The sequence below is a fragment of the Pinus tabuliformis genome, chromosome 3_2, assembly GCF_031772625.1.
Source record: "Pinus tabuliformis cultivar Carrire ecotype Pingquan chromosome 3_2, CPIR1, whole genome shotgun sequence".
NCBI classification, from domain to species: domain Eukaryota; kingdom Viridiplantae; phylum Streptophyta; class Pinopsida; order Pinales; family Pinaceae; genus Pinus; species Pinus tabuliformis.
In genome coordinates this window covers 553804556-553831755 of record NC_142302.1, presented here as the reverse complement: position 1 = coordinate 553831755, position 27200 = coordinate 553804556, and the positions used below count along the sequence as shown (strand labels likewise).

Sequence of the window (27200 nt, the reverse complement as noted above, 5' to 3'; positions counted from 1 at the left end):
GGTCAAAAAATAGAATATTTAGATAGCAGTAGAACCTCAAAACTGCACTTAAAAATGCAAAATAAAACCCTTTTCGTTCAGAAGTAAAACAATGGTAGCTCCTAAGTTTTCCCAACAAAGTTTCCGATAATAATCAGAGTAAGCTAACAAATTCTGACCATAAAAACTATCGAGTTTTCTAATGAACAAAACTTATGCTGCAGCAGTTGCAGCTGCATTGCGTTTCCTGGCCTCATCAATGATGGACAGCTTGACACCCTTACCCTTCGGTAAAGAAACCCAAGGCTTTGTGCCTTTTCCAATGGTGAATATCCTTGTAAACCTTACGAAATCCCCATTTACCAATATGCTTTCATTGCGGAACCGTTCGTGGCGATGTCGAGCTATAACACTAAAAACATGAGAGTTTTCCAAATCACAAAACACTTTGAAATTTGACTGCTTTGCTTACTGAAAAGCGTATGCCCATAGTCTGTACAACAGTTATTTATATAATGATTGCTCACACAACTTATTGAATAACCAGGTATGGAAATTTGCCCGCTATGTTTGCTCAAAAGCGTATGCCCATCGTCTGTACAACAGTTATTTGTATAATGATTGCTCACACAACTTATTGAATAATAGGTATCGAAATTTGCCAGCTATGCCTGCTAAAATGCGTATGACTATCGTCTGTACAACAGTTATTTGTATAATGATTGCTCACACAATTTACTGAATAATGGACATGTGAGTTGTTCACCAGGCTGCTTCAAATTGGCACAGCTTGCAATTTAAGTCGGTTCTGTGTTCCTTGTGTTCACAATTTCAATCTGCAATTCTGAGAATTACCCAGGGAACCCATAATTCTGTGATTTCACTTTTCACAAGATATTCTTAATGGATCTCTACCAGAATTATTGAAACTATTATTGAAACTTTGAGCATGGAGTTTCTCTAGCCAGCACAAACCCAAAATTTTGAGCAGAGAAAAGCAGAACGAGAGCCTCCTCTGATACCAGATACGATACCTCCCTCTGATACCAGATACCAGATACGATGGGAGCGTTGAATAAATGATGGTCTTCTTCAAGCACGGGGCCGTCCTTCACTGGGCCAAGAATATATTGCAGCCTGATCGCGTCTCTGAAAAGTAAGCTTCCGTAGCGGTTATTGGATCCTTCAGTTCTGGTGCGTGATCGACCACTGAGTGGCAGAGTTGCTCCTCTGATTATCGTAGCGATGTCTTCTATACCTGCAACCACAGAGTCTCTCAGTCGTGCCTTAGACATCAAGAGCACTGACCCTGCAGGGGCTATTTCTTTTCTTCACCAGATAATTGAGAATCCTTCATCTTCACCTGAGTCTCTTCGGATCAAAGAGCAGGCAATTTCAAACCTTTTTGATCTCCTCACACAGGAGAAGCGGGGGGAGGAGCTGAAGAGTCTCCTTACAGTTCTACGCCCCTTCTTTTCTCTGATTCCAAAGGCTAAGACTGCTCTAACTGCAGCCAGAACAGCTGCAAATGCGATATATGTTCCGCCTGCTCAACAGGGGACTATTGATCTCCAGAGTGGAATCCTTCATGCCGAGGAGAAGGATTATAAAACAGCTTGTCCATGCACATATCCTTCAGACCGGCTTCGAACCCGATACCTTTTTAGAAACCAAACTTATGATAATGTATGCCAAGAGCGGGTGTTTGAGTGAAGCTCGCCAATTGTTCGGAGTGCAGAGGGCGCAGTCAAGGAGTTACAATAGAAGGCGGAGAATAATGTCAGATATTTGCAGCGTCTAAATAGTGGCAGCGTTTAATGGGTAGCGACTGTGGAGGAGCAGTGGACAGACTCCTCAGGGACAGAATGCACAGTTTCACATTTATTACAATGCAGCCAACGTATGGAGAATTCAACCGTTTATGAAACAGCGTTAAACCGATATGGACAGATGTGCAACAGCAGCAGCTAATTATATGGAGCAGCGCAGGAGCAATGGACAGAGATGTCAGTCAGGAGTAGCGCGTTAGCAACAAAAACGTACACAGTGACAGAGATAATGAAGACCACATCAGCGCTATTCAGGGCAGCTCAGACACAGAATTATGGGCAGAGGTGCAGGACTGACATGCACATAACAGGCCACAGAAAAACAAGCGGCTCTGATACCATGTTAAACACACATGGATAGTAAAACAAGGAAAGATAAATCAGTGAGTTCATTTTTTTATTAACAGGAGATGTACATTTATAATACAATGTTGTGACTCTTGGGTTTCAGATCCCAAGGTCTCTTGGACTACTTAGTCTTTTCGGCTTCCACACTAACCCTTTAGGATTAGGTGTCCAACAAGAATTGTTCATATGCGTGATCAATGCCCTTTCCGACCTGGCGGACACTTCCATGGAAAAAGATGCTTCAATGGTGCCATGGTGTCTCGGTCTGACATGGGTAGACAAAGTCTCAATGGTAAACGAGCTATGCCACACAATCATCATCCACATCATCTAGGTATGCATTCACACCAAAATTCCCATCTTCCACATGCTTTCGGTTCAATAGTTTCATCACCCATTACTATCCCATCATCCCCGAATGTCTCCCCCAAATCGGACTTTCCTCTTTCTGACAGTCCACCAACCTTCATATGTCATTCACCACCTAAGCCTACCACTAGTCAGGACATTCCAAATCCTTTTCAGCCCCACATCCATATCCGGACATTCCGTCTACCTCGCATGTAGCATACGTTTCCCCTTTGACACCACCTCGTCATCAGTCAAAAGACAAAGGTCCATGTATCAGCATTACTCCACCAAATTCCCCTACAGCTTCGCCTACAAATTATATAGGGAGCGACCTGGACTTCCCCTTACAAAGGAAGACACTTGATCTTTGTACCCTCACTATCCACAAGCCTGGGGGTCAATCATCTCCCCACATCAGCCCTACCTCTGCGGGCAACATTACTGTGTGAAGAAAGCAAAACTGTGGTAGTCGTCATTTTCAGGGACGATCCAATAAAAATCCATTTTCCTCCCCAATGGACCGGTTTCTGGTTGACATCCCCATTGCTAACATCTCCCCCTCATTGGCCCTTAGAGCACGGCTGCCCGAGAAAGATCTTCCATGATGTGCATCATCTCCCTTAATATCCGGGGTGTGGGGACTACCCCAAAATACTTAGCCCTCAAACACCTTTTGTTGTCTTTATAGCCTTTCATTATTCTTATTCAAGAAACGATGCACAATGTTCCCTGTACTGTCCAATACTTTTGGAAAATGTTTCCGAACTGGTATATATCTGCTACTGCTGTTGTGGGTCTCTCGGGTGGTCTAGTGGCCTTATGGGATCCCAACTGGATCAATATAAAGGCCTATGAATGCTTCGTTGGTATCTTGCTAGAAGGCAGTGTTCATGGCATGCCTGATCGTGTTCATGTCTTAAACATATATGCCCCATACAGAGATAAAGGGAATTTTTGGGATTATTTCATATCTTCTAGTTTGATGGACCTGGAGTCGCTTATTATAGCGGGGGATCTAAACTGCACTATTTGTCTAGATGAAGTTTGGGGATGTTTCAGGAAAGTTGATCCTCTTGCTGGGAAAATACAGGATGCCATTCTCATGAACAACTTTGTGGACATTTGCCCCACCAAAATTGCCCCTACTTGGGACAATGAGTGTATTAGCTCTACCTACATCGCAAAGAGACTGGATCGATTTCTGAACCATGAACAATTGCTGGACCGTCTGGGGGATGCCCAGGTAAAGATCATCAGTAACTTCATATCGGATCATAGACCCATCACTCTCAAATGGAGGAAAATGGAGCTTCGCATGGGCATCCCCTTCAAATTCAATAGAATAGTCTTAGAGGACCTTGATTTTAATAAACTGGTGCTCGAAACTTGGGGCAGCTTTGGCTCTGCAGGGACCTCTCCCATGGTCAACATTCTGGAGAAACTTGACTCCCTCCGGGGAACTATCAAACACTGGTAGAAAAAGAAAATTAGGGACAACAAGAAGGGGCTTGTTGATATCCAAAATAGTCTGGACTCTTCCCATTCCTCCATGTCCACTCATTATCTCCCTGCTCACATCCGCTCAAACATTCAATCACTGGAACTCGAGAAGAAGCAGATCCTTACTATGGAAGAATCCATATGGCGATTAAAGAGCAGGGCGCTATGGTTAAAGGAAGGTTATTGCAATACAAAATTCTTTCACATATATGCTAACCATCACCGTAATATAAATACCATATGGGAGATTACGGACTCTAATGGACGCATACACCAGACTCAAGAGGGGATAAGTGATGCTGTTGTACAATTTTTTCAAAATGCTTATGGCATCACTGAAAACATTTCTGCTAAAGACATGGTTTGGGGTATAGATCCATACCCAATCATGTATGATCCGGAGAAAATGATGATTTTTTTATGGAAGTCTCTGAACAAGAAATTTTGAGCGTTCTTAAATTGTTTAAGAGTGAAAAAAGTCTTGGTCCTAATGGATGGACAATCGAACTTTTCACACTCTTTTTTGAATCTCTCAAAGTTGACCTTCTGGGCATGATTGAAGAATCCAGGACCATGGGCTTCATCCATCATAAGATAACTTCCACATACATCGCCCTCATTCCTAAAAACAACTCTGCTAATGGTTTCACTGACTTCAGGCCTATTTCTCTGTGCAACGTCATCTATAAAATCATATCGAAGACTATTGTTGGGCGTATGCGCAGAACTCTCTCACGCTTCATCACCTCAAAACATCATGGTTTTCTTCCGGGCAGACTCATCCATGACGTTGTGGCAAATGCACAGGAAAGTATGCACTCGATTCACACCAAACATCTTGAAGCTGGTATACTACATATTGATCTTCAAAAAGCATATGATTGCCTGGACTGGGGATTTCTCATACTCGTCCTTAACAAGATTGGTTTACATCCCAGATATGTTAACTGGATCATGGCCTGTGTGGATAATGTAAACTATGCTATCATTATCAATGGGTACCCAACAAGGTTCTTTCGGGCTGGCCGGGTTCTCTGACAGGGATGTTCGCTATCCCCTCTATTATTTATTCTGGTCATGGATTGCCTAAGTTTGCATATAAAAAAAGTGGTCCCGGAGGATCAATTTCAACCACTAAAGTTGGGAAATAACATCAACATTTCACATAATCTCTTTGTTGATGACATCCTTATAATGGGTATGCTCTACCACTTTTCTTGGTTATATCTATTTCACATTTTCAGTAGATTTGCAAATGCTTTTGGGTTGATCATGAATATTAATAAATGTGGTTTATATTATGGACAATCTTACTTGGAAACAATTGCATATATCAAAGGTTTATTTAGAATCAAGGCAATGCCTATACAAAATGGCATGAAATATCTTGGCTATCATCTCAAACCCACCTGCTACAAAACCGCAGATTGGAAATGGCTTGCTGATAGATTCTACAAAAGAATCTCTGGGTGGGAGTTTAGATGCCTGTCTTTAGGGGGACGGGTTATCCTTACACAAGTTGTTCTGTCACAATTGGGCGTCTATTGGGCTCATCTTTTCCATATCCCTGCCTCCATCATTAATGATATAAACCATCTCATGGAAAACTTCATCTGGGCGGGTAGCCACAGTGGGAAAAAATACCACTTGACCAAATTATCAAATATCACTCTCCCAGAGGGCATGGGTGGTTGGGAAATTATGGACCTTCGTTGTTTTGGTGGGGCAATGCTCATAAAATCCCTCTAGAGGGGCTTATTTGGAGCAGGCACATGGAGCAAGATCATCCAGCACAAGTACCTAAAGAATAAAGATTTCAGTGTTTGGTACAGATATGGCTCCATTGGTATCAAACAAGGTTCAGCCATGTGGCTAAGTTTTTTGAAAGTAGACAAGTATTTCATTCACCATCTAGAATGGAAATTTCAGTGTGGCAATAACATTCTTATTGGCATTGACCCAATATTGGGTGCTGGTTCGGATTTCTCTATTTCTGACAGTATCATCCTACACTTGAATGAGCGTGGCATTTTTTTTCTGGGGCCAAGTTATAAATAGGTGGCATGGTTTGATCCTTATATGGAAAAATGCCTAGGATTTGGGGTTCACTTGCCAAAAGGAAGGGGAATGGATTCAAAGTATTTCAATAATGAAGCAGCTTGGCATTTGCTGCATAGGAACACAGGACAAAATTGTATGGTCAGGTAGAATGGCATCTAATAACATTATAGTGGCAAACACATATTATACTCTATCAAATATGGTTGCCAGACAGGGGGATTTTAAATCATAAAAAGATCGCGTAATGTAAGGAGGTGGAGGAGTTGCCTGGAAAGTCATGGAAATTTAGGTCATATTTAAAGAAAATTTCGTAAAGATTTTTGTAAATCCAAGTTATAGTTGTTAAATTTCAAAATTTTAGATGTTCTAGACGTTTTTGATGGTGTTGAATCCATTTCCACCCTCAAAAATGCTATTCAAACAATGCCTCTACAAGATTTTTTGAATTTTTTTTTACCCGAATTCCAGTCACTTTTGACCATCTCAGCAATTCCTCCACTTCATTAGCCGACTCCTAAAAAAATTATTCCTACACTGATTATTCTTAAATCGTTAACCTAATCAAATCATGTACACGACAATGAATATAATTCGGTACAGATCCGAATGTCTAGTCAACTCATGTGCATGGCAGAGAATATAATTCCATACAAATCCGGCTGTAAAACATGGCAACTAATATAGTCAACTCATGTGCATGGCAGAGAATATAATTCCATACAAATCCGGCTGTAAAACATGGCAACTAATATTTACAAGTTTATTGAGCTTTTAATGTACCTTTTAAGAAACCGCATACATAACATGGGCATCCACATTCTTTTTATCCGGTGGGCATGATTTGATTTCTCTTGTGCATTCAATGTCACTCTGTCCTCGTGATTTCAAACTGCACGCCCACTTGATAATTTGAAATGAAATTATAACTTGGGTTCTTTTGGTGGTACGATTTTCTTTCTTGATATTCGACGTTACTTTTTTGATGTTTTTAGTCACTTTCTTGGTAATGAATCTTCACACTTTATGCCAATGTGTATGCTTTGGCCTAGTTCCTAGGGTAGATATTGTTTTTCTATTTTATTTAAATTATAGTACATAAATATGAGTTTAAAGATCAATTTCTTTTATATGCAAATTTATTTTAAAATGAAAAAATAATGTGTATTTTTACATTATTTAAATTGTATTTTTGAATACTATAGAAATTATATTACTTAAATTTATAAGTCTAATTTTTTTCTTGGATTTAGACAAAAAATGGTATACCTAAAAAATGATTAAAGTGCAATGAGACTACTTCAAATGTTTTAATCAATAAAACTTAATTTTTTCAATATATATATATATATTTTTAAACAATATATAAAATATTTTACATAACATGTGCACTGAGCCATTTTATCTTTTACATTAAAATGATTTTTTTATTAATATATAATTCATATTAAAATATTTTGTTCATAACCCATCTTATTTTATTATATTAGGTCATATGGACAACTAATTAAACATGCATTACAACTTGAGTGGGCCTAATGGTTGAGAGCATGTGTTTCCTCTTAAGATGTCACATGTTCAAAACCAGAGGGGGGTAGAGTATGTATGTCTTCGTAGACTTAGTAGTAAAATTGTTGCAAGGAGGTGGGGAGCCTCTCGCCTCAACAAATGTGGGTATTTTCAAGATCTTTAAATACTTTAACTAATAGGAATTGTTTCCCAAATTTAGTAGCGAAAAGTTAACTCCACATCTGTTAGATTTTGGAATCCACGTTGGCTTGTAAGTTTGATGGGTTTGGAATCCATGTTGGCCTGTAAGTTTGATGGGTACATGTGTAAAATTAAACTTATGAACCGATTTTGTTATAGTAAAATTTGAGTATCTAAACTTATTGTTCAATTATTGACTCACTCCTTATTACACTCAAAAAAAGGGAGAGTTGCTTGGTTGGTTTAGGATTTGATTTATTAGAATCACAACAAATTAAATCTTGTTTGTTAAACGTGAAGTCGAATTAAAAAAAATAAAAAAGGCAGCGTTGATATCAATGTCCTCAGTCGTTTGCCACTGACGCCAACCTACAACGTCATCCCAGTGACTCCATTGTGTAGTCATGTATTCCGCGTGACATAATTGGAGAATTCTAGAGCTTCTTTCATTTATAAATTTGTAATATCTCCTATGCCTGAGCAATGCAAGCCAAGGTAAGGCCTTCCAGTAATGAAAAGCTTGTGTTTTTTGTGCTTTCAGTTTTTCATTCTTGTTTGTGATCTGTTGCGTGTCTCTAAAGTTGTGAAGTCTTGTGTTCTCTGTGCTCCTATGCGCTCCTCTGCGCCCATCAACTGGTATCAGAGCCTTCTTGGTCTTGGTCTTGTTGTTGCTTTAGACTTAGAATGCGAATAGTTAGATGTAAAAACTATTTTCCTTCATGGAGAATTGGAGGAAGAAAATTATATGGAGCAGACAGAAGGCTTCATAGAAAAAGGAAAACAAGACCTTGTTTGCAGGTTGAAGAAGCCTCTATGGGTTGAAACAGGCACCTTGACAATGGTACAAGAAATTTGATTAATTCATATTGGAACATGGTTTTCACAAGTTGGAAGTTGACCATTATGCCTATATTAAGAGGTATGATCAAGGAAAGTATATCATATTATTGTTATATGTGGATGACATGTTGATTGTTGGGAATGATAAGAATATGATCAATAGGTTGAAGAAAGATTTGGGCAGCAAATTTACAATGAAGGATTCGGGTCCAACACAAGAGATATTGGGCATGAGGATCATGCATGACAGGAAAAACAAAAGGTTGTGGTTGTGACAAAAAAAATATATCAAGAAGGTGCTTGATAGGTTTAATATGTAGGATTCCAAGCCATTCAATACACCCCTTGCAACTCACTTCAAGTTGAGTACTAAGTTATGTCATAGTGATGAGAAGGAGAAGGAAGAGATGAGCAGGATTCCTTATGCACATGAGTTTGATCTCTATGGGATGATTGGATGATGAAGGCTATTCCACAATCTTTGGAAAAGGAGGCTGGAAAATTAGAAAAGGATCATTGGTCATGGATAGAGGACCCAAGACATGAACATTATATACATTGAAGGAAATGATAGGAAATCATATTTGGTTGTTGTCATAAAAGAAGGAAATTCAGTAGATCTATGGCATAAGCGCTTGGGTCACATGAGCGAGAAGGGCTTAAAAATACTTGTTGATAAAAATTTATTGCCAGGTTTGGAATCCTACAATCTCAATCTTTGTGAGCATTGTATATATGGTAGACAAAGAAGGGTTTCATTCCTTAGAGGTTGCCATGACAGAAAGAAAAAATTGTTAGAATTGATACACTCATATGTGTTTGGTCCTGTTAACATCAAGTCATTAGGAGGAGAATCATATTTTGTAACATTTGTAGATGATGTATCCATGAAGGTTTGGGCCTACCCTATGAAAAGTAAAAGTGAATTATTTGAAATATTTCAAAAATTCCATGTTGTTGTTGAAAGAGAAACTAACAAGTTTATCAAGTGCTTGAGAATAGATAATGTTGGAGAATATTGCTCAAATGCATTCAAGGAATATTGTAACGGGTTTGGCATAAATCATGAAATGATTATGCCTAGTACTCCTCAACAGAATGGTGTCGCAAAAAGGATGCATCACACCATTATGGAAAAGGTGAGAAGTATGTTGTCCAAATCTAGTTTGGAGAATAATTTTTGGGCCGAAGCTGTAAGGACAACTTGTTATCTTATAAATCGATCTCCAAGTATAGCCTTGGATGGCGGCATCCTTGAAGAAGTTTGCACTGGTAAGAAGTTGAATTATTCTCATTTGAAAACCTTTGGATGTCAAGCATTTGTACATATTCCAAAAGAAAATAGAACTAAGATAGATGATAAATCTATGAAATGCATTTTTTTGGGATATGCGGATGAAGAATTTGGTTATCGTCTATGGGATCCAGTCAAACATAAAATTATTAGAAGGGAAATTATATTTAATGAGTTAGAAATGTTTAAGAGGACTCTAGGTGAGGTGGAGGTCAAGAAAGTTATTGACAGGTTTGAAGAGCAACAAGAAGACATCCCACCAATGCAAGAAAATGAACAACAAATTCTGGAGCGGGAAGGACAACAAGTGTAAACTGATGAACACCAATAAGAAGGAATCTTGCAGGAACCTTTACAGGAGATTCAACCTGATAATGCACCACCATAGTTGGTTCGCATATATTCTAGGCCTCATAAGCATTCACAAAGGTATCCTCCTTCAAACTATATACTATTGACCGATGAAGGTGAGCCTAGTTGTTTTTAAGAGGCTTGTAAACTTGAGCACAATAAAGAATGGAAGAAAGCGATGGAGTAAGAAATGAACTCTTTGCCAGAAAATAAAACTTGGGAGTTGGTAAAGCTCCCAAAAGGTAGAAAGGCTCTACAAAACAAATGGGTTTATAGGATTAAACATGAAGGTGATGAAAAGGAGAGGTATAAAGCACGAATGGTGGTGAAAGGATTTTCCCAAAAGGAAGGTATTGACTTCACTGAAATTTTCTCACCTGTTGTTAAGATGTCATCCATTAGAGTCATTCTTGGTCTTGTTGTTGCTTTAGACTTAGAATGTGAACAGTTAGATGTAAAAACTACTTTCCTTCCTAGAGAATTGGAGGAAGAAAACTAATGGAATTATATGGAGTAGCTAGAAGGCTTCATAGAAAAAGGCAAAGAAGACCTTGTTTGCAGGTTGAACAAGCATCTATGGTTTGAAACAGGCACCTCGACAATGGTACAATAAATTTGATTCATTCATGTTGGAACATGGTTTTCACAGGTTGGAAGTTGACCATGGTGTCTATATTAAGAGGTATGATCAAGGAAAGTATATCATATTATTTTTATATGTGGATGATATGTTGATTGTTGGGCATGATAAGAATATGATCAACAGGTTGTAGAAATATTTGGATAGTAAATTTGCAATGAAGGATTTGGGTCCAGCACAACAGATATTGGGGATGAGGATCATGCATGACGAGAAAAACAAAATATTGTGGTTGTTACAAGAAAAATATATCAAGAAGGTGCTTGATAAGTTTAATATGAAAGAATCCAAGCCATTTGGTACACCCCTTGTAACTCACTTCAAGCTGAGTACTAAGTTATGTCCTAGTGATGACAAGGAGAAGGAAGAGATGAGCAAGATTCCTTATGCTTCAACAATTGACAGCTTGATGTATCCCATGGTATGAACACGACCAGACATTGTATATTCAGTGCGAGTAGTGAGTAGGTTTCTTTCCAATCCAGGAAAACAACATCGACAAGTAGTAAAATAGATTTTGAGGTATCTCAAGGGTACTAGTCATTATTGTTTATGTTTTGGTCATAATGAGACTATGCTTAAAGGATTCATAGATGCAGATATGGCTGGAGATATCGACACCAAAAAGTCCACTACATGTTATTTGTGCACATTTGTAGGTGCAACAGTATCTTGGGTGTCAAGGCTACAAAGAATAGTAGTTCTCTCTACAACAGAGGCAGAGTACATAGCTGCAACAGAGGCTTGTAAAGAGATGTTTTGGATGCAACGATTCCTAGGAGAGATAGGTATAAAACAGGACAAGTATGTGCTATATTGTAATAGTCAAAGTGTCATTCACTTGATGAAAAACCCATCATTTCACTCAAAAACGAAGCACATTGACTTAACGTACCATTGGATCTGGCATGTGTTGGAGGAAGGACAATTATCCTTGGAAAAAATCCATACAAATAAGAACCCTGTTGATATGCTCACAAAGATTCTACCAAGAAATAAACATGAGATATGTAGAGGCATGGTAGGACTTAGTGTGACTTGATTCGGGATTCTTCATTCGGCTTCAAGTGGGAGAATGTTAAACATGAAGCTGAATATATATATATATATATATATATATATATATATATATATATATGTTGGATACCTATACCAATAGGTTTCATATTTCATGATTGGCAAGGGAAAGTCCAAATATGCTCTGCTTTGATGTCACAAAGATCCCATATTTCCTAGAGAACAAAAGGTGTGTAAAGTGTTTCAATGTTGATGACCTTGTTTCAATTTTGGTGGATGATCCAACAGTTTAATCTGGATCATGCCATGTTTTCAATTTTCAGTTATAGAATAGAGAAAGGAGTCTGTCCAAACTGCTTAATCTTGGCAGACAACTAGTTCAGGTAGAGAAGAAAAGGCTCCCAACAGCTTAATCTGGGACCTTGGAAGAGATAAGGGTAGAAGTAGATAGAAAAAGCAAAAGAAAAAGCCAAAGAAAAGAAAAGGCAAGTAAGGGTCTGCAAGTCCAAGTGCACCCTCCAAGAAGAAATAAAAATGCTAGGCAAGTAGCTGGGTAAGTAGTTGGGGTTGCAGAAAGGTTATCCCTACCATTGCAGAGATGGTAACTGTGTGCATCAAAGCAAAGTCAATTAATTGACAAAGGTGTTCTTCTTCATCAAATTGCAGCAGGAAGCATGACTAATTTCCCTCATTCCCCTCCAATTTCATTTCTAACATCCCCTCATCAGCTAAGATTCATGGAAGAGACTATGGTTTCATGGTGGTTCTTAATCTTTAGAAGCCACATTTCTTGTCTAAAAATCTTTTCATTTTGATCTACTCTTAAAACCAAGTTTGTTTCACATAAACTTAATGGTTTCCCCTCCACTTACCCTCTCATCCATATTAACTCTAATTCTACTATGTAAATCCCCTATATTACCTTTCCCCTATTAGTACTAACACCATGGTGTATAAACCCCAAGCATTATATAAATACCCCTCCCCTTGGCAATATAGCCAATAAGTCCTATATCAGGGATCAAAGTGGCATCTGGCCACTTGGATGAACCTACAACTCATCTACCCTCCCTTTCCTCAAGTCATTCCACTCACCAAACCATTATTTGCCAAGAGAAACCTTATAAAAACCCTTTTACCCATGAAAACCCTTTGAAACTGCCAAAATTCCCGAAAAACCCACTTTCTATTCCCTAACCAAAGTTTGCGCATATAATTTGATTTTTGAAATACATTGGAAAAATCATTCAAAACACGTATTTATGCCTCCGCCCGCTGCCGTATACACTGGTCATGTCACCTCCCCGATGGCCGTTGGATCGGGCCCTCCAGATCCGACGGTCAGCATCCATATCGGAGCAGATCCTCTGTCCGGGCGATATCTTCCGACGGCCGTATTTTGGGTACGTCACTCCGCTGCCACGCGCCCTCGCCACAGCGCGTCGGAGGTACAACTGATACTTACCGCCACCGTACCGTAAGCGGTGCGATACGAAACCGCTGCCGGTTTCCGGTTTCCCCATTCCGCTTGCATTACGTCCTCGCCGCGTCAGCTCCCCGTCGCCTTACGTCACCGCCACCTATGCCGTCACGTCAACTTTCGCTCCAGCCATTGGCCGATCTGTCCTGCCACCTCATCATCCCCGTGGACCAATCAGAGCTCGCCACGTCACCCAATGACGTCAGCATGACGTCATCCGACCTTGACCCCACCAATGACGTCATGCTGACGTCATCGCAAAAAGGCGCCAAATTGCTAAAGGTCTATATTATGGCCAAAAATCGCATTTTTTACGTTCTTTTCATTCATTTTTCGTTCTCTCTGCTGCATGCGGTTCACGTCCGAGCTTACTGTCAACCTGCTAAATCGACCAGGAGACCTCCAGCGTACGAGTCCAGCCTGCATATACGACCTCTGCTCACTGTTTTACCAGGTATTCTTCATCATTTATCCTCCGTGCGCCTGCAATTCTCTATAAATCACTCCGAAAGCTTAAAAGACGTTAAAACTTATAAATTCACCAGTGGATTCCTCTGCAGAGCTTCCAATTTCCAACTACCACCTCGAAAAACACTAGCCGAGCTTTGTTCTACCTACATTCTGTTGAAAAACTAAGTTCTGTCTGCGCAATCGCGGCAGGCTCATTTAAACCAAATTTCACCATTGAGAGAGACAAGGAAAAGCCAAACATTGGTCCTAGTTGCCATAAATAGTATTTCAACTGCTATTTTCTAGAATCCCTCTCTGTTCCTGATAATCTAACCTCCCTGGTACAGAGGCATTCCCCTGTGCTGTCCTGCTCAAAACAAAATCACTTTACACTTGATTCAAAATCCTCCTGTGCAATGGAGACACCTGTAGTGCTAAATGTTCAACCTCTGAATGCTCCTCAAAAGGACTTGAAATGGCAAGCCCTGGCAGATATGGATTACCAAATTTCAGAAGAAAAGCTTATAAGCAGCAAGTTCCACATTCATCTGTTGAATGAGTTGAAGGCCAAGCATGAAAATGGGACAGATATATTGGGCTTATGGGACTCTTTCCTCCCTATTTTTAAGCTCCCTCAGGTCAACCAATTCCCTGAACTAATCCACCTCTGTGCTGAACAATATGATGTTTCTCAGAGAGCTGTTGTTGACCCATCTGGTGCAGTACTTTTCTATGTTACCCCTCAAGCAATCAGAGACATGCTTTGCTTCAACCCTCAGAAGAAGTTGGTTCCTTTATCACTGGTAAACCTGATAAAACAAGGGGATAAACTCACAGATGCTCAAATTGTCAAATTTAATCAATTATACATCAAAACTAACATTGTGATGGGCCCTCCAATTCTTCATGTATACCTCAATGAGCTGGGCAGAGACCTTGCAGATATGATTTCTCCCATCTTGGGGTATAGTTCAATTGAGCATATTGATGCAACTGTGCTGGTATTGATGCTTATGTTTGCTCCTGGCAAGTCACCAATCTGTTATGACTACGCCACCTACATATCAGACAAGATTCATGAGCAATTGATGAATTTAAGGAGAGATAGGATGTTCAGATACACCTCCTACATTTACCATTTGATCTTGTACCATCAACATGAGAAGTTTCACTTTTCAATCAAAAGAATGGATGCCCAAGGAAATCCCAGATCAGTGGTCTACTGGTCATCTGTCTTCCACATTAGACCTGAGTCTCCATATACTTACTGTGAATTCATGGATCTGTTCATCCATCCAACTATGGCAATGCTGATGAGCTCACCTCCTCCGAGACTCACTGAACACATGCAGAGGGTTCTTCTGCTGTCCAAATCTTATAGCATTGGGGACTGGTACTTCTACCAAAACCACACTGTCATCAGGATATATGGGTGTGATCTACCTCCTTTCAAATTACCCAAGTATGTGCCTATGAGGCTATTTTCCCTAGAGTACTTTAGACAATTTGGCAGAGTTGATGTGCTTCATTTTTCAGGAAAAGGCAAAAAGGCACAGTTGAAGGTCAAAAGCCAACTTGGCCATATTATCTATAATGAGAGGGAGCAAGGATGGAGGGAAGCAGAGAGAATGCTTGAGGCCCTTGGCCTGCAAACCAGTTTCGTATGGGTACCCTATGACCCTAATCATTTCATATCCACGAGGAGGCTCAAATATAAGTTATCTGCCTATGATCACCATAGCATCCCTCACATTGAAAAATATGCAAACCAAGACAAATGGAGGAGAGGGACCTTAGAAGAGCCCTTGTCACAAGAAGAGCTGAACGAGAGGGCACTAAGGAATCTAAAGAAGTTGGCTGACCTTGAGCTTTGTCCACAGGTATTCACACTTCCAACCACACAAACGGGAGCAGCTGAATCCTCCTCAACTGCCAAGCAACAAACTGCCAAGGCCACTGAGAATATATCCAGCAGAGGCAAAGAAAAGGAGATGGAGACAGAGCAGACACATCAAGAGAAGAAGCAGTCACCTCCAGTGACTCAAGAGCAGACAGACAAAGAAGAACAGCAGCAGGCAGAGCAACAACAGCAACAAGATCTGCAGCAAGGAGAAGGGCAACATGGCAGACAGCAGCCCTTACAGCAGGAAAGAATGGTTGATACTCCAACAACCACCGAGCAACAGGCTCAACAAAGAGTACCTCCTAGGCCTGAAACTACAGTTGATACCTCGGTCCTCCAAACTCCCCAAAAGGAGGACTTAAGCAGAAAAAGGGATAGAGAAACTCCCCTCACTTCATCTATCGACCAAGGAGAAAAGAGACAAAGATTAAATGATTTCTCAGAGGAAGACATAGCAATAAGACAAGCATTGGGAATGGGCCCACCCAGCAGAGAAGCTTCAGCAAGTTCCTTCCAGCAGGAACAGGACAGGACTATGGGAGGAGAGGTCAGCTCCTCCAGCCAGCAGAAAGAAGGACAAGTAAGCATCAAACAACAATTTATAGACATCAAAAGGAGGAGTGATCCTATCAAAATACAGCTGTACAATCATCTGCTAAACTTGGCTCCCACCAATCAGCAAAGACTCATGTCTGCCTTTGATGTAAGTGAAGGAAAAATGATCATGAGTCATTTTATGCCCACATCACTGTACCCTCAATCTGCCTCAGACTACCTCAGGACCAACCTGGAGGTCATGGCCAAAGACATACACCCAATGGATAAAATTGAGCTGCATAAACAAACTGGCGAGATGGTGTATGCCTCATTAGCAGATGAAACATTGGAAAATTATAAGCTAAAAAGCAGTCTCAATGCCACAGCCTCTCAACTAGAATTGGAGAAGGCATCATCCCAGGCAAAGGACAACAGAATAAGGTCCCTGGAAGACATAATCATTGAAATTGGGCATGATCCCAAAGATCTGTCAGGGATACAGGAACTCTTGAAGTTAAGGGATGCTGACTTGGCCGCCATGAGGAAGAAAATCAAACTCCCAGCCACCATGCACCCTCAGACAGATGAGGTAGCCAAACAAAGACAGGAGAAGGACACCACAGATTTATTGATTTCTATTTATAAACAACTTCTGCAGGCCCAAGAGAAATTAGGAGAGTCTGAGGCTGCACAAGCGGCACTGCAAGCAGCACTAAAGCAAAGGGAAGAGGGCCAGACCTCTCAGCCTCCCCCGGTCATCAATCTTGAGAACACTACTCCTACCACTGTGCCTCCACCTCAACAAACTGAACAAACAGCTACATCCACTTCAGCAGCACCAACAAATACAGAACAGGCACAAAGCCTAGACATGCAGAAACTGAAGAATGAGATACAAGTCCTGGAAGCTCAAATGACAGAGCTGCATGAGACCAGGGAAAAGCTGGCCAAGATCAATGATAAACATGATAAATCAAAAAGAGAAGTGGCAGAAAAGGGCAGGGAGATCAAGGCCCTTAATGACAGGATCAAAGAGCTGGAAAAAGAGCTCAGATTGGATAAGATTGTATCTGAAGTCAGAGCAATGATATGGGCCAATATTGGCCAATCTATTACAGATCAATGGCAATACATTGAGACAATCCATGAGCAATTAGAGCTCATCCCAAAAGCACAAAAGGAGGTCCATAGAGCAAGAGCTGCATTGAGCAATATGCCTGAAGTGGCCACCAGAATGATCAATGTACTCAATAATAGGACAAGCTCTCAGTTAGCTACCATTGGAATCACAAACAGAACTGAGACTATTCAAATAATCAAGAGGGTGCTTACTTTGAGAAATTTGGTGCAAACACTGGACAGAAGAACTCAGGATATGCACACTGAGGTAAACAGGTTCATGGAGAGATTTCAGGTATTGCAGAACAGAGGACTCCCTAGCTTACTGAACAGCGGAGGGAAGCTATTCACCCATGAACAATATGCCAAAAGAGTGAATGCTTTTGCTTCAACTCAGATCAATGAGAAGGTCAGCACTTTAGAAGATACAGGGCCAATTACAGGACAGGTTTTCTACAGTAAAATAGAAAATCTATTTTTTATAATGAATGAAATCACACACTTGTTTGATACAGCTCCCAATTTCTTCAAATACACAGAGGCAGAGGAAACAATGGAGGCCATTCTCAGGCATCAATTGCCTCCACAGGACTGGTGGGTCAAGGCAATTCAAATGATTTTATGAACAGCAGGCCATCCACTAAATTTCGGTTACAGAAAAACTGAATTGTCATGCACAGGACAGTTTATTTCGGTCAGCAGGCATTTAAGACGAAAGCTGAGCCAACTCAGCAAAGCCCATAGCCAGCACAGCAAAAGGAAAAGCTACAGGTGTCCAAGCCGAGAAAAGACAGCGGAACAGCTCCACAACGCCTTCTTCAGCATTGATGCGGATCACTCCAACCGACTCGTTGGATTCCCAAAGCTAAAATATCTTCTGACAAATGCAAGAGCATTTATGTTGTATTAAAGGAAGCATTAACTTTTACTCCGCTGTAATGACAAAGTTGGTGAAAGAGTTATTTCTCAGATGACTCAACGCCTTGATATTTTGTAAAGATGTTTTGTATTTATAGAGCCCTCGCACTAGAGATGAGGGTTGTTGTTGATTTCTCCTGAAGAAGTTCTTATGCTGTAATCCTTTCAGAAGTTAATAAAGAAAGCAGTGGAATTTCTCGGATTTCTGAGGTGTTGGATGCGTTCTGGTGTCTGTTGATAACTGCTGGATTCCTGTGTAATTTCACCATACAATAAGTATCTGTATCTCTCTCTGTTAATCAGTTGTTTTGTTAAAATCCATATACGTTATCTGATTTCAATACTAAACAACAAGGAAAAAGAATAGCTTTCAGGATTTATTCGCTGAGTACCCTGAGTTCAATCTGTGTTGTTTATGAATGTTTTCTTCAGCTGTAATCTAGATAAGTGTAATTCTTAATTGCTGCACTTTCAGAATACATCTTTCACAGTGGCCTTTGTCACAGGAATTCAAGTTTTGCTCCTGTGCAGTGTGCTCACCTTCACCCCACCAACTTAATAGAAAATCCTTAATTGCTTTCTGTTGGTTGACATACATCACCACCTGATCTAATTTTGTCTGTTTAAAATACACAATAGGCCCTGCAGTACGAGCACCATCAAACCAGCATACCAAATCACTTCATTACTCCAGACTCCATTGCCCAATGGTATTTCACTATCTAAACACTATATCATAAGACCTGAAAGAGATCCTTCAACCAAAAACATAAACCAAAACCTGAGCACAATAGCTAGCCTAAAACACCATCATAACAGAGACAAATCATAAAGAGAGAGCCCTCTCTGATCACAGTTTGGCTAGAAACTGTGATCCAAAGATTGGTTAGTGGTTACCCCGGCCGTATTCCCTTGGGAGTCATAGGGAACAACCTGGGTGTTAACAATATATATATGAAATAAAATAAAATGGTGTCGACCTCATCGTCCTCAATCGTCTGCCACCCATGCCACTGATGCCAACCTACTATGTCGTCCCAGTAACTCCACTATGCAGTCATCTATTCCACATGATAGAATTGTAGAATTATAAAGCTTTTTCCATCTATAAATTTGTAATATCTCCTCTACCTGAGCAATGCAAGGCCCTCTAGTAATGAAAATTTTGTGTTTTCAGTTTTTTTTCAGTTTTCCATTCTCGTTTGTGATCTTCTGCATGTCTCTGAATTTGTGAAGTCTTCTGTTGTTTGTGCTCCTCCGCGCCCATCAATTTTTCCCTCTTTTATTTTTAAATTACATCAAACAAACAATAAATAAATAAATTTCATTCCCCTCAGTGGTAGAATTTATGTTGAACGTAGTTTTATTATGCAGATTCGGATGAGATAAATGTACAGTCCCCTTCCTCGCTTCTCACAATTTTCTATGCAGGGAAAGTGAACATTTACAATGTACCGACAGATAAGGTAGTGTAGCAGTCTTGCACAAGAAGGATTTTTGCTTAGCTTGTGGATTTTATTATATTTCATTGGAGTCCTTGCAATATCAAATTTGCAGAGATTTTTTTGGTAATTTGCATTGAGATTTTTTTGTGTTGCGGTGGCGGTGCAGGCAAAGGCCATAATGGCAATGGCTAGCAGAATAAATGGGACTCCCTCATCTTCTGCGTTGATGCCCTCTACACCTTCAACTCCCATTGCTCCCTCCTCGTCACTTGTAGCGAGTGGTAGCAGAAACCAAATTACTCTTACGATAAAAGGTGATAAGAGGAACTATAACTAAATAGTAAAAACCATTCTAATTACGAATGTTTTCCAATTAATGGAAAATGTAAATTTGACAACTGTTTGCAATTTTTGTTGCAGTGGCACTTCCAACAACTCCAAAATATTGTTGTTGCAGTGGCACTTCCAACAACTCCAAAATTTTCTATTCAACGATTTTTAGAGAAGAGAAATGAGAGGCTCCATGAAGGAATGGCTCCTTACTCTCCCCGCTGCAAAATTGATTCATGTTTAGACTCCATGTCACCATATAAAAAATATCAAATACCTTTTGTCTTTCAAATTCTTTTTATTTAATTAAAAAGAACCCTTCACCTTAATTGGTGGGTTATTGGCGGAAGTTTTAAAATGACAAGTTTTGATGTTGGAAATTGTAATAGAAATTACTTTTATTTGATTGTTGGAGCAGACATTTCACTTATTTGAATGAACAAGGAAAGAAATGAAAGAAAGCATTTTTTATGGGAAAAAAGTCTTTGCACCCTGCATAATATTCGATAAATAATCTAATAATCCAAAACGAATTAAAATATTTGAAATTTTTCCATGTTCTAAACTTGTTCTTAATCCATATTATTAAATATCTCACAAACTATCTATAATTTTTTTAATTTAATTAAAACTTACAAAATCTCATTATTAAAGTGACAAATTTTTCAGCTGAGAGAGTCATTCTACAACCAAGTATGAGGGGATGTGTAAGTTTGTCTGTGCCCCTTTAAAATAAAAACAAAAATTAAAAATTATGTTCTAAATAGAAAAATAATGTCGGCTAAAAAAATGTTTGAATTAGATGTTTAAATCTTATACTTTTCAAAAATATTTTAACAAGAGATTTAAATAAACTATTTGAAGATTTATGTTAACTAATTTATATTGATATCAATTTCATATATATCTATATATAGAAAGAAACAAATTTTAGTTTTTATAGTTAAAATTTTTATTTGGTCCTATATATATTCTATTTAGCATTCAAAAATACAATTTAAACAATGAAAAATAACACATTATATTTTGCACTCTAAGAAAGTTTGCACATGAAGAAATTTGATCCCTCTCGGCTCATGTTAGATCCATACTTAAGATGAATCTATTTTGGTCTAGCCAAAATTCGTTAATTATCTAATGGGAAAGGGATGTATACGTTTTCTCTGTCGAATGTAAATGTTTCTTGTAAATGGTAGTCAATTATATTATATTTACCAGCATTGATCCATCTTAAGCATGGATCTAACATGAGCCGAGAGAGATCAATTTTCTTCAAATGCAAACTTATTTTAGAGTGCAAAAACTATGTGTAATTTTTCATTGTTTAAATTGTATTTTTGAATGCTATAGAGATTACATTACTTAAACTTATAAGTCCAAAAATTCTTTCTGATTTCTACAAAAAATGGTATACCTAAAAAAGGATTAAACTATAATGAGACCACTTCAAATGTTTTAACCAATAGAACTTATTTTTTTCAATAGCTTTATATGATATATACATAAATTTTTAAAACAATATATAAAATATTTTACATAACATATGCATTGAGTCATTCTATCAGCACACATTAAAATGTTTTTTTTATTAATATATTTTGAAGTATACGTCAATATTAATTCATATTAAAATAGTGTGTTCATAACCCACATTGGATATTTTATTATATTAGGTCATATGAACAACTAATTAAACATGCATTACATTTTTTTTCTTTTTTATTATAGCAGGCATTTCTTTTATATTTAGAGAATATTTTATTTTTATATGAATAGGGATACGTATCAACTCCAAGTTGAGCACGGGCATACAGCTTGAGTGGGCCTAATGGTTAAGAGCATGTGTTTCCTCCTAAGAGTTCATAGGTTCAAAACCAAATGGGGGTAGAGTATGTATGCCTTCTAGACTAAGCCAATATCATTGCAAAAAACCATTAATTTGCAAATAAGCCTTGGTATAATACCATTGGCCAATACCATTCCAAAAAACCATAATGCACGTTCGACATTTTTTTATTAATTAATTTAATTAAAAGAGCAGAAAGGGCATAACTACTTTTGAGATAAGTTTAAACCTTTGATTCATGACTACTACTACATATATTCTAAAATATTATGCATAGTTTAAATCCCTACCATCAACATAATAATTATTGATAATTAAATTATATGTATACCTATTCCAAAATAGACACAAAATAATTAAATTTGTTAAACACAACCATGGCAAAGATGGGATGTGAAAAATAAAACATGAATTATATTTTATAATACACTCTTGTGACTCTTCGATTCATATTCCAAGGTCTCTTGGACTCCCTTTGATTGTTCAACTTCCACACCTTAACCCTTAGCAGATTAGGTGTCCAACATTCCCCCCTTAATCCATAGGGGTATATACGAGTCCAAGAAGAGAGCTATAATACAAAATACAATAATGCATGACAAAAATAGGCTGAATTTGTTCTCTGAGATGATGGCATAAGGTGGGAGAACTCGAGGTCTCAACCGACGGTGGTTTAAGAATGACCACCAACACTGGAACACTTAGTGCAGTTCTCAAAACTCTTCCAAATCTGGCAAGAAGTAGAAATCTTCTGCTAGAGGAAGTGTCCCTAATGCTTTGAAGAGGGAGACCTTCAACCTGGAAAAAGGGAGGTCTACAACCTATGATGGTTTAAGGAAGGCCACCAACCAAAGGAATGCTTAGTGTGATTCCCGGAACTCTTCCAAATTTGGCAAGAAGTTGAAGTCTTCTGCTAGAGGAAGTGCTCCTTAATGCTTTGGAGAGGGAGACCTTCAACCTGGAAAGGGAGGTCTGCAACCTGTGGTGGTTTAAGGAAGACCACCAACCAAAGGCATGCTTAGGAGCTTCTGTGTCTCTATCTACAACTCTGAATCTGGGTATGGTTGTCTCTGGCTATAGGCTTAGGCAACAAGGCTTAGACAACATGTTTAAGTTGTGGCTAAGGCTCGCTTGATTTATATTTGAAACTTGTAGATGACCATTACTTCCCCCTTGTCAAATACAAGGTGAGAAGATGAAGAGAATTCAACTGCAAGACCTTTCAATACTCTAGAAGAAAGTCTGACATATGACCGAAATATCTTCTTGGTTGTTGAATCCCACTGCCAAGAAGTTATCCATCCAAGGTGAATATTTGTTCTTGTAGGATGTCTGTTTTTGAAGCATCTGTGTGAAGAATGAGTACGTTGACCACAATGCTTGCACTGGTGAAGATCAAAACAGTGAACCTTCACATGGCCAACTCTATCACAATGTTGGCATCTGATAATCTGTGGTTGTTGTGGAAGAGGACCATAATCTGAAACAAGTGAAGATGAACTACCATGAAAAAACCCTACACTTTTAAATTTTATTGGATTTGAGTAGTCTATAGTATGAAAGGACGCCTCCTTATCATATCCAATACATGTTATTTTCTTTTTGCTGACAAGCTCTTCCCAAGGTCTAAGAATCGTCTTGGGAAGTGCAAGTTGAATTTCTTCTTTTGCATGCAAATCTGCTCTTGCACTAGGCACTGAATGTGAATCAACCTCAACTTTGTATTCTTGCTTCTGATTGGAGTCTGTCTCAATCTGGAGCAATGGATTGTTCTGAACAGAAAATAGTTTAGAATGATGCTTACATTGTTGTATCGTTGTCTCAAGCTGCAAAAACTCAATATTCTCATATGCATTTTGCAGACAAGTTCTAATATCAAACAAAGTATCTTTGCTGATTTTAATTGTGTTGTCTGCAGAAGAGAGGATTAGAGTGTTTAGTAACTCTAATAAACCTTGAATTTTCACCATTATTCAAACAACTGAAGTCAAAAAAGACCAAAAAATGTATTAGTAAAAGCAAGGAGTTTCAAAATTAATTGTTCCCAATGATAAGAGGGAAATCCATTGAAGAGAAGGATAATCCCATTATTGGTTGAAGACTCCTCTCAAATTCAAAGAGAAGACAACAATGTTACCAATAGTACCATTCTTCAACACATTTTATGTCTTCCTCCAAGCTTTGAAAATAAGAGGAATTGATATTCTAACCACTTTTTCCACAATGGCTATATCCAAGCTACATGTTATCCAACATATTCATGTATGCAGAGAATAAAAACCCATAATCCACCAAGTGGCATACCCACATTTTCAACCATACTAACATTCACAACTTCATGCTCACCCTTAAAACTGCATTGTCTATCAACTAGTAGGCAGACAGGTCTCTAGTGAGAATCACGAGAATCATTGCTGAAAATGACAATTACTCAGACATGCAGGTCCGTGGTCACAAGGATTCTTCAACTTCCAGCAAGAGAAGGTTCCACTACGATGTCACCATATCTTTAATGGGATTCTGTCCAACGCACACAATACATTCATTTGACCAAATCATTGATTCAACGCAAGTGCCAATACAACTTATATTAATAAATATGAATAATAAATATAACCAACAGATATTGAATGCAGGTGCCAATAGATATTGAACACAAGTGCCAACGCAAATATAACCAACGTAGGTGCCAATAGATATTGAACACAGGTGCCAACACAAATATAACCAACGTAGGTGCTTATACTCAGGTCACTGTAGGTTCACTGGTTTTGTGGCAAATTCTAATTGCTTGTCTTCGGATTCAACACCATTATCTAATGACAAATTCTCTGTCGCCACAGAAGCAACTCGCACGAGCTTAATTGAATGTCTTTCCTATGGATTAGTAACCTTTAATGGGAAATCATATTCATTCATACGCACGACTTATAGAGAAAATAAGTTAAACAATGCAGAGGATTTGTTAGGATTACGCACAGCAATATGCCACAGTTCACGACCTTTGACACCAAATATAATATATACATGCCACGAAGAGGAGCCTTGAACGCATAGATTCATCACCAGTTTACAGGAAATTCTTCAACGCATTGTATATATGATATATATCCTCTTGCAAGAGCCCATGCACCATTGAAATGATAGTCACGACTTGCACATATTCAACCATCGTACATACATTCCAATGCATAAGAACCAGCGAGAATCCCAAGGCAGCGCCTAACCAGCCATATATCAAGTATTAAATGTATCCGAGATGCATTCGACATAGCTTGTTAACACGCAAAATGCCTTTTTTATTTAATGACGAGTTTTGCATTTTGCTTATTAACGAGTTATGTCGCGTGCATCTCCCGATGCATTTAATACTTGATATATGGCTCGTTAGACGCTGCCGAATCCCAAGGGGCAAAGAATGTAGCTTACAGTATGATCCAACACATGCAGAACAATGCACATAGACTCCTTCAAGTGTTTTGTATTAGTGTAACAACAACAAGATTGAGGCACAGGTGGGTGAAATGGTCACAAATGGAGCAAGCATATAGTATTCCATTCTTCTTCTTCTTGGCCACAAGTTATTGAAGAGCAGAGGAAACGGTGCCAAGTAGAGAAATGGCAAGAATAGGGTTGATACATCCATCGCAAGATTAAATACTCAAAGCACAATCTATTCAACGCATACTTGAATGGAGACGGAATTGTATACATATGAACCAATTGTATGTGTATGAATGGTTAACCAGCGCATGAATAGGTAAAATATGGAGGAGACGTGATAGAGAATCTATGATTGTGTGTGTGGAAGATTTAATAGCAGGGACAACTCTCAGAAAAATTGGTGCTAGAGCTCCTAGGGTTCGATGCTCATTACAACAGAACAAAGAAAAGTATGTCAGGGATTCCAAAAATTGCGTTGTTTTGATAGGTAACGCAGACGTAGTCTTATGGGCTGAGTGAATGGAAAAGAAACGTTGTGTAGAATGGCATGCAGAGAAAATAAATGATTTACCAGACAAGCGCCCAGGTGGAGTAGAGTAACAGTATTTCTATAGCTGACAGGCCAAACATAGAAATGGCAGACAAGTTCTGGAGAGGAATTATCATTTCAGAGAGCATATTCAAAATGACAGAGTGCCCAGATGCAGATCCCAAGGAGGCAGGAATGAGGGCAGAATTGGTCACAAGACAAGTGGATCAAATGGATCAGGGCCAAAATTTGTCTTGCTCTGATACCATGTTAAACACAACCATGGCGAAGACGGAATGTGAAAGATAAAACATGAATTAAATTTCTATTAATAGAGATATACATTTATAATACACTCTTGTGACTCTTCGATTCATCTTCCAAGGTCTCTTGGACTCCCTTTGATTGTTCAACTTCCACACCTTAACCCTTAGCGGATTAGGTGTCCAACAAAATTACATAGGATTATTTACAGTATATTGCATTTTTTTCCTTCTAAACAACATGTAACCAAATTATATATATATATATATATATAGTCAATTGAGTTTAGTTTAGGTGGTTGCATCGAATATTTATTATCCTCCCTATCCAAGTTCAAGTATCGTAAGTTGATATGTTGATGCTTCGGAATTGCGTAGTCTAAATAACCCACAAAATAGCCCTGAAATAATAGAAATTTCGGCAAGATTATGACAAAATCTAGCAGAATTTTTTGAAATTTTGGCTTACAGTTGTCAAACTTCAGGATTTTTGGTGCTTAGGGGTTCTTGATGGTGTTGAATCCATTTCCACCATCGAAAAAATGAATCAAACACTCCATCATTCTGATTTTTTGAAAAAACAATTACCGGATTTGGGCAAAAAATCTGCAATCCAGGTGAATTTGTGGCTTTGGTAGACAATGCCTTTTGGAATAGAGTGAGTCTATAGTGAGGGATTGCTTAGTACTAGCAATCTCTCTATTGCCTTTGGGCTAAGAGAGAGGTCCAATAACTAATGTCCAAATTTGTTTATATCTATATATATATATATATATATATATATATATATATATAATTTCAAAATATTTTCACTTATTTTATGTTAATTGAATATACTCAATTTTCTTTAATAGATGTAGATATATGGTTAGATTCATCTCTACCTAAAAAAATTCAATAATTCAATTTTTTAAGTTGAGAAAAAATGTATTTGAAAAACGGAGAAAAAAAAAGACCATGTTATTCCTTATTTAAAAATAACAAAAAATGCATCCATATTTAAAACATAAATAAAAATT

The 27200-nt window shown here is 38.5% G+C and overlaps 2 protein-coding genes across 2 annotated transcripts in view; one reads left to right on the top strand and one right to left on the bottom strand.

Moving 5' to 3' along the window:
- The first annotated feature begins 3222 nt into the window (after positions 1–3222).
- Positions 3223–3984, top strand: LOC149181716 (uncharacterized). The gene has a single exon (XM_089414301.1). The coding sequence runs from the start codon at positions 3223–3225 to the stop codon at positions 3982–3984; it is 762 nt and encodes a 253-aa protein (XP_089270427.1).
- A 1533-nt stretch (positions 3985–5517) lies between these two features.
- The window catches only part of LOC149181715 (uncharacterized), a 51198-nt gene continuing 29515 nt past the window's right edge, over positions 5518–27200 (bottom strand). Inside the window, exons 3-4 of the mRNA XM_089414299.1 lie at positions 23556–23857; positions 5518–5574 (exon numbers count right to left, since the gene is read on the bottom strand). Of these exons, the coding sequence (XP_089270425.1) occupies positions 5518–5574; positions 23556–23857 (359 nt within the window). The remainder of the gene's footprint in view (positions 5575–23555; positions 23858–27200) is intronic.

Excerpts from the sequence above, each read along its gene's own strand:
- LOC149181716 (XM_089414301.1), top strand. The coding sequence starts at position 3,223 with ATGCACAATGTTCCCTGTACTGTCCAATACTTTTGGAAAATGTTTCCG.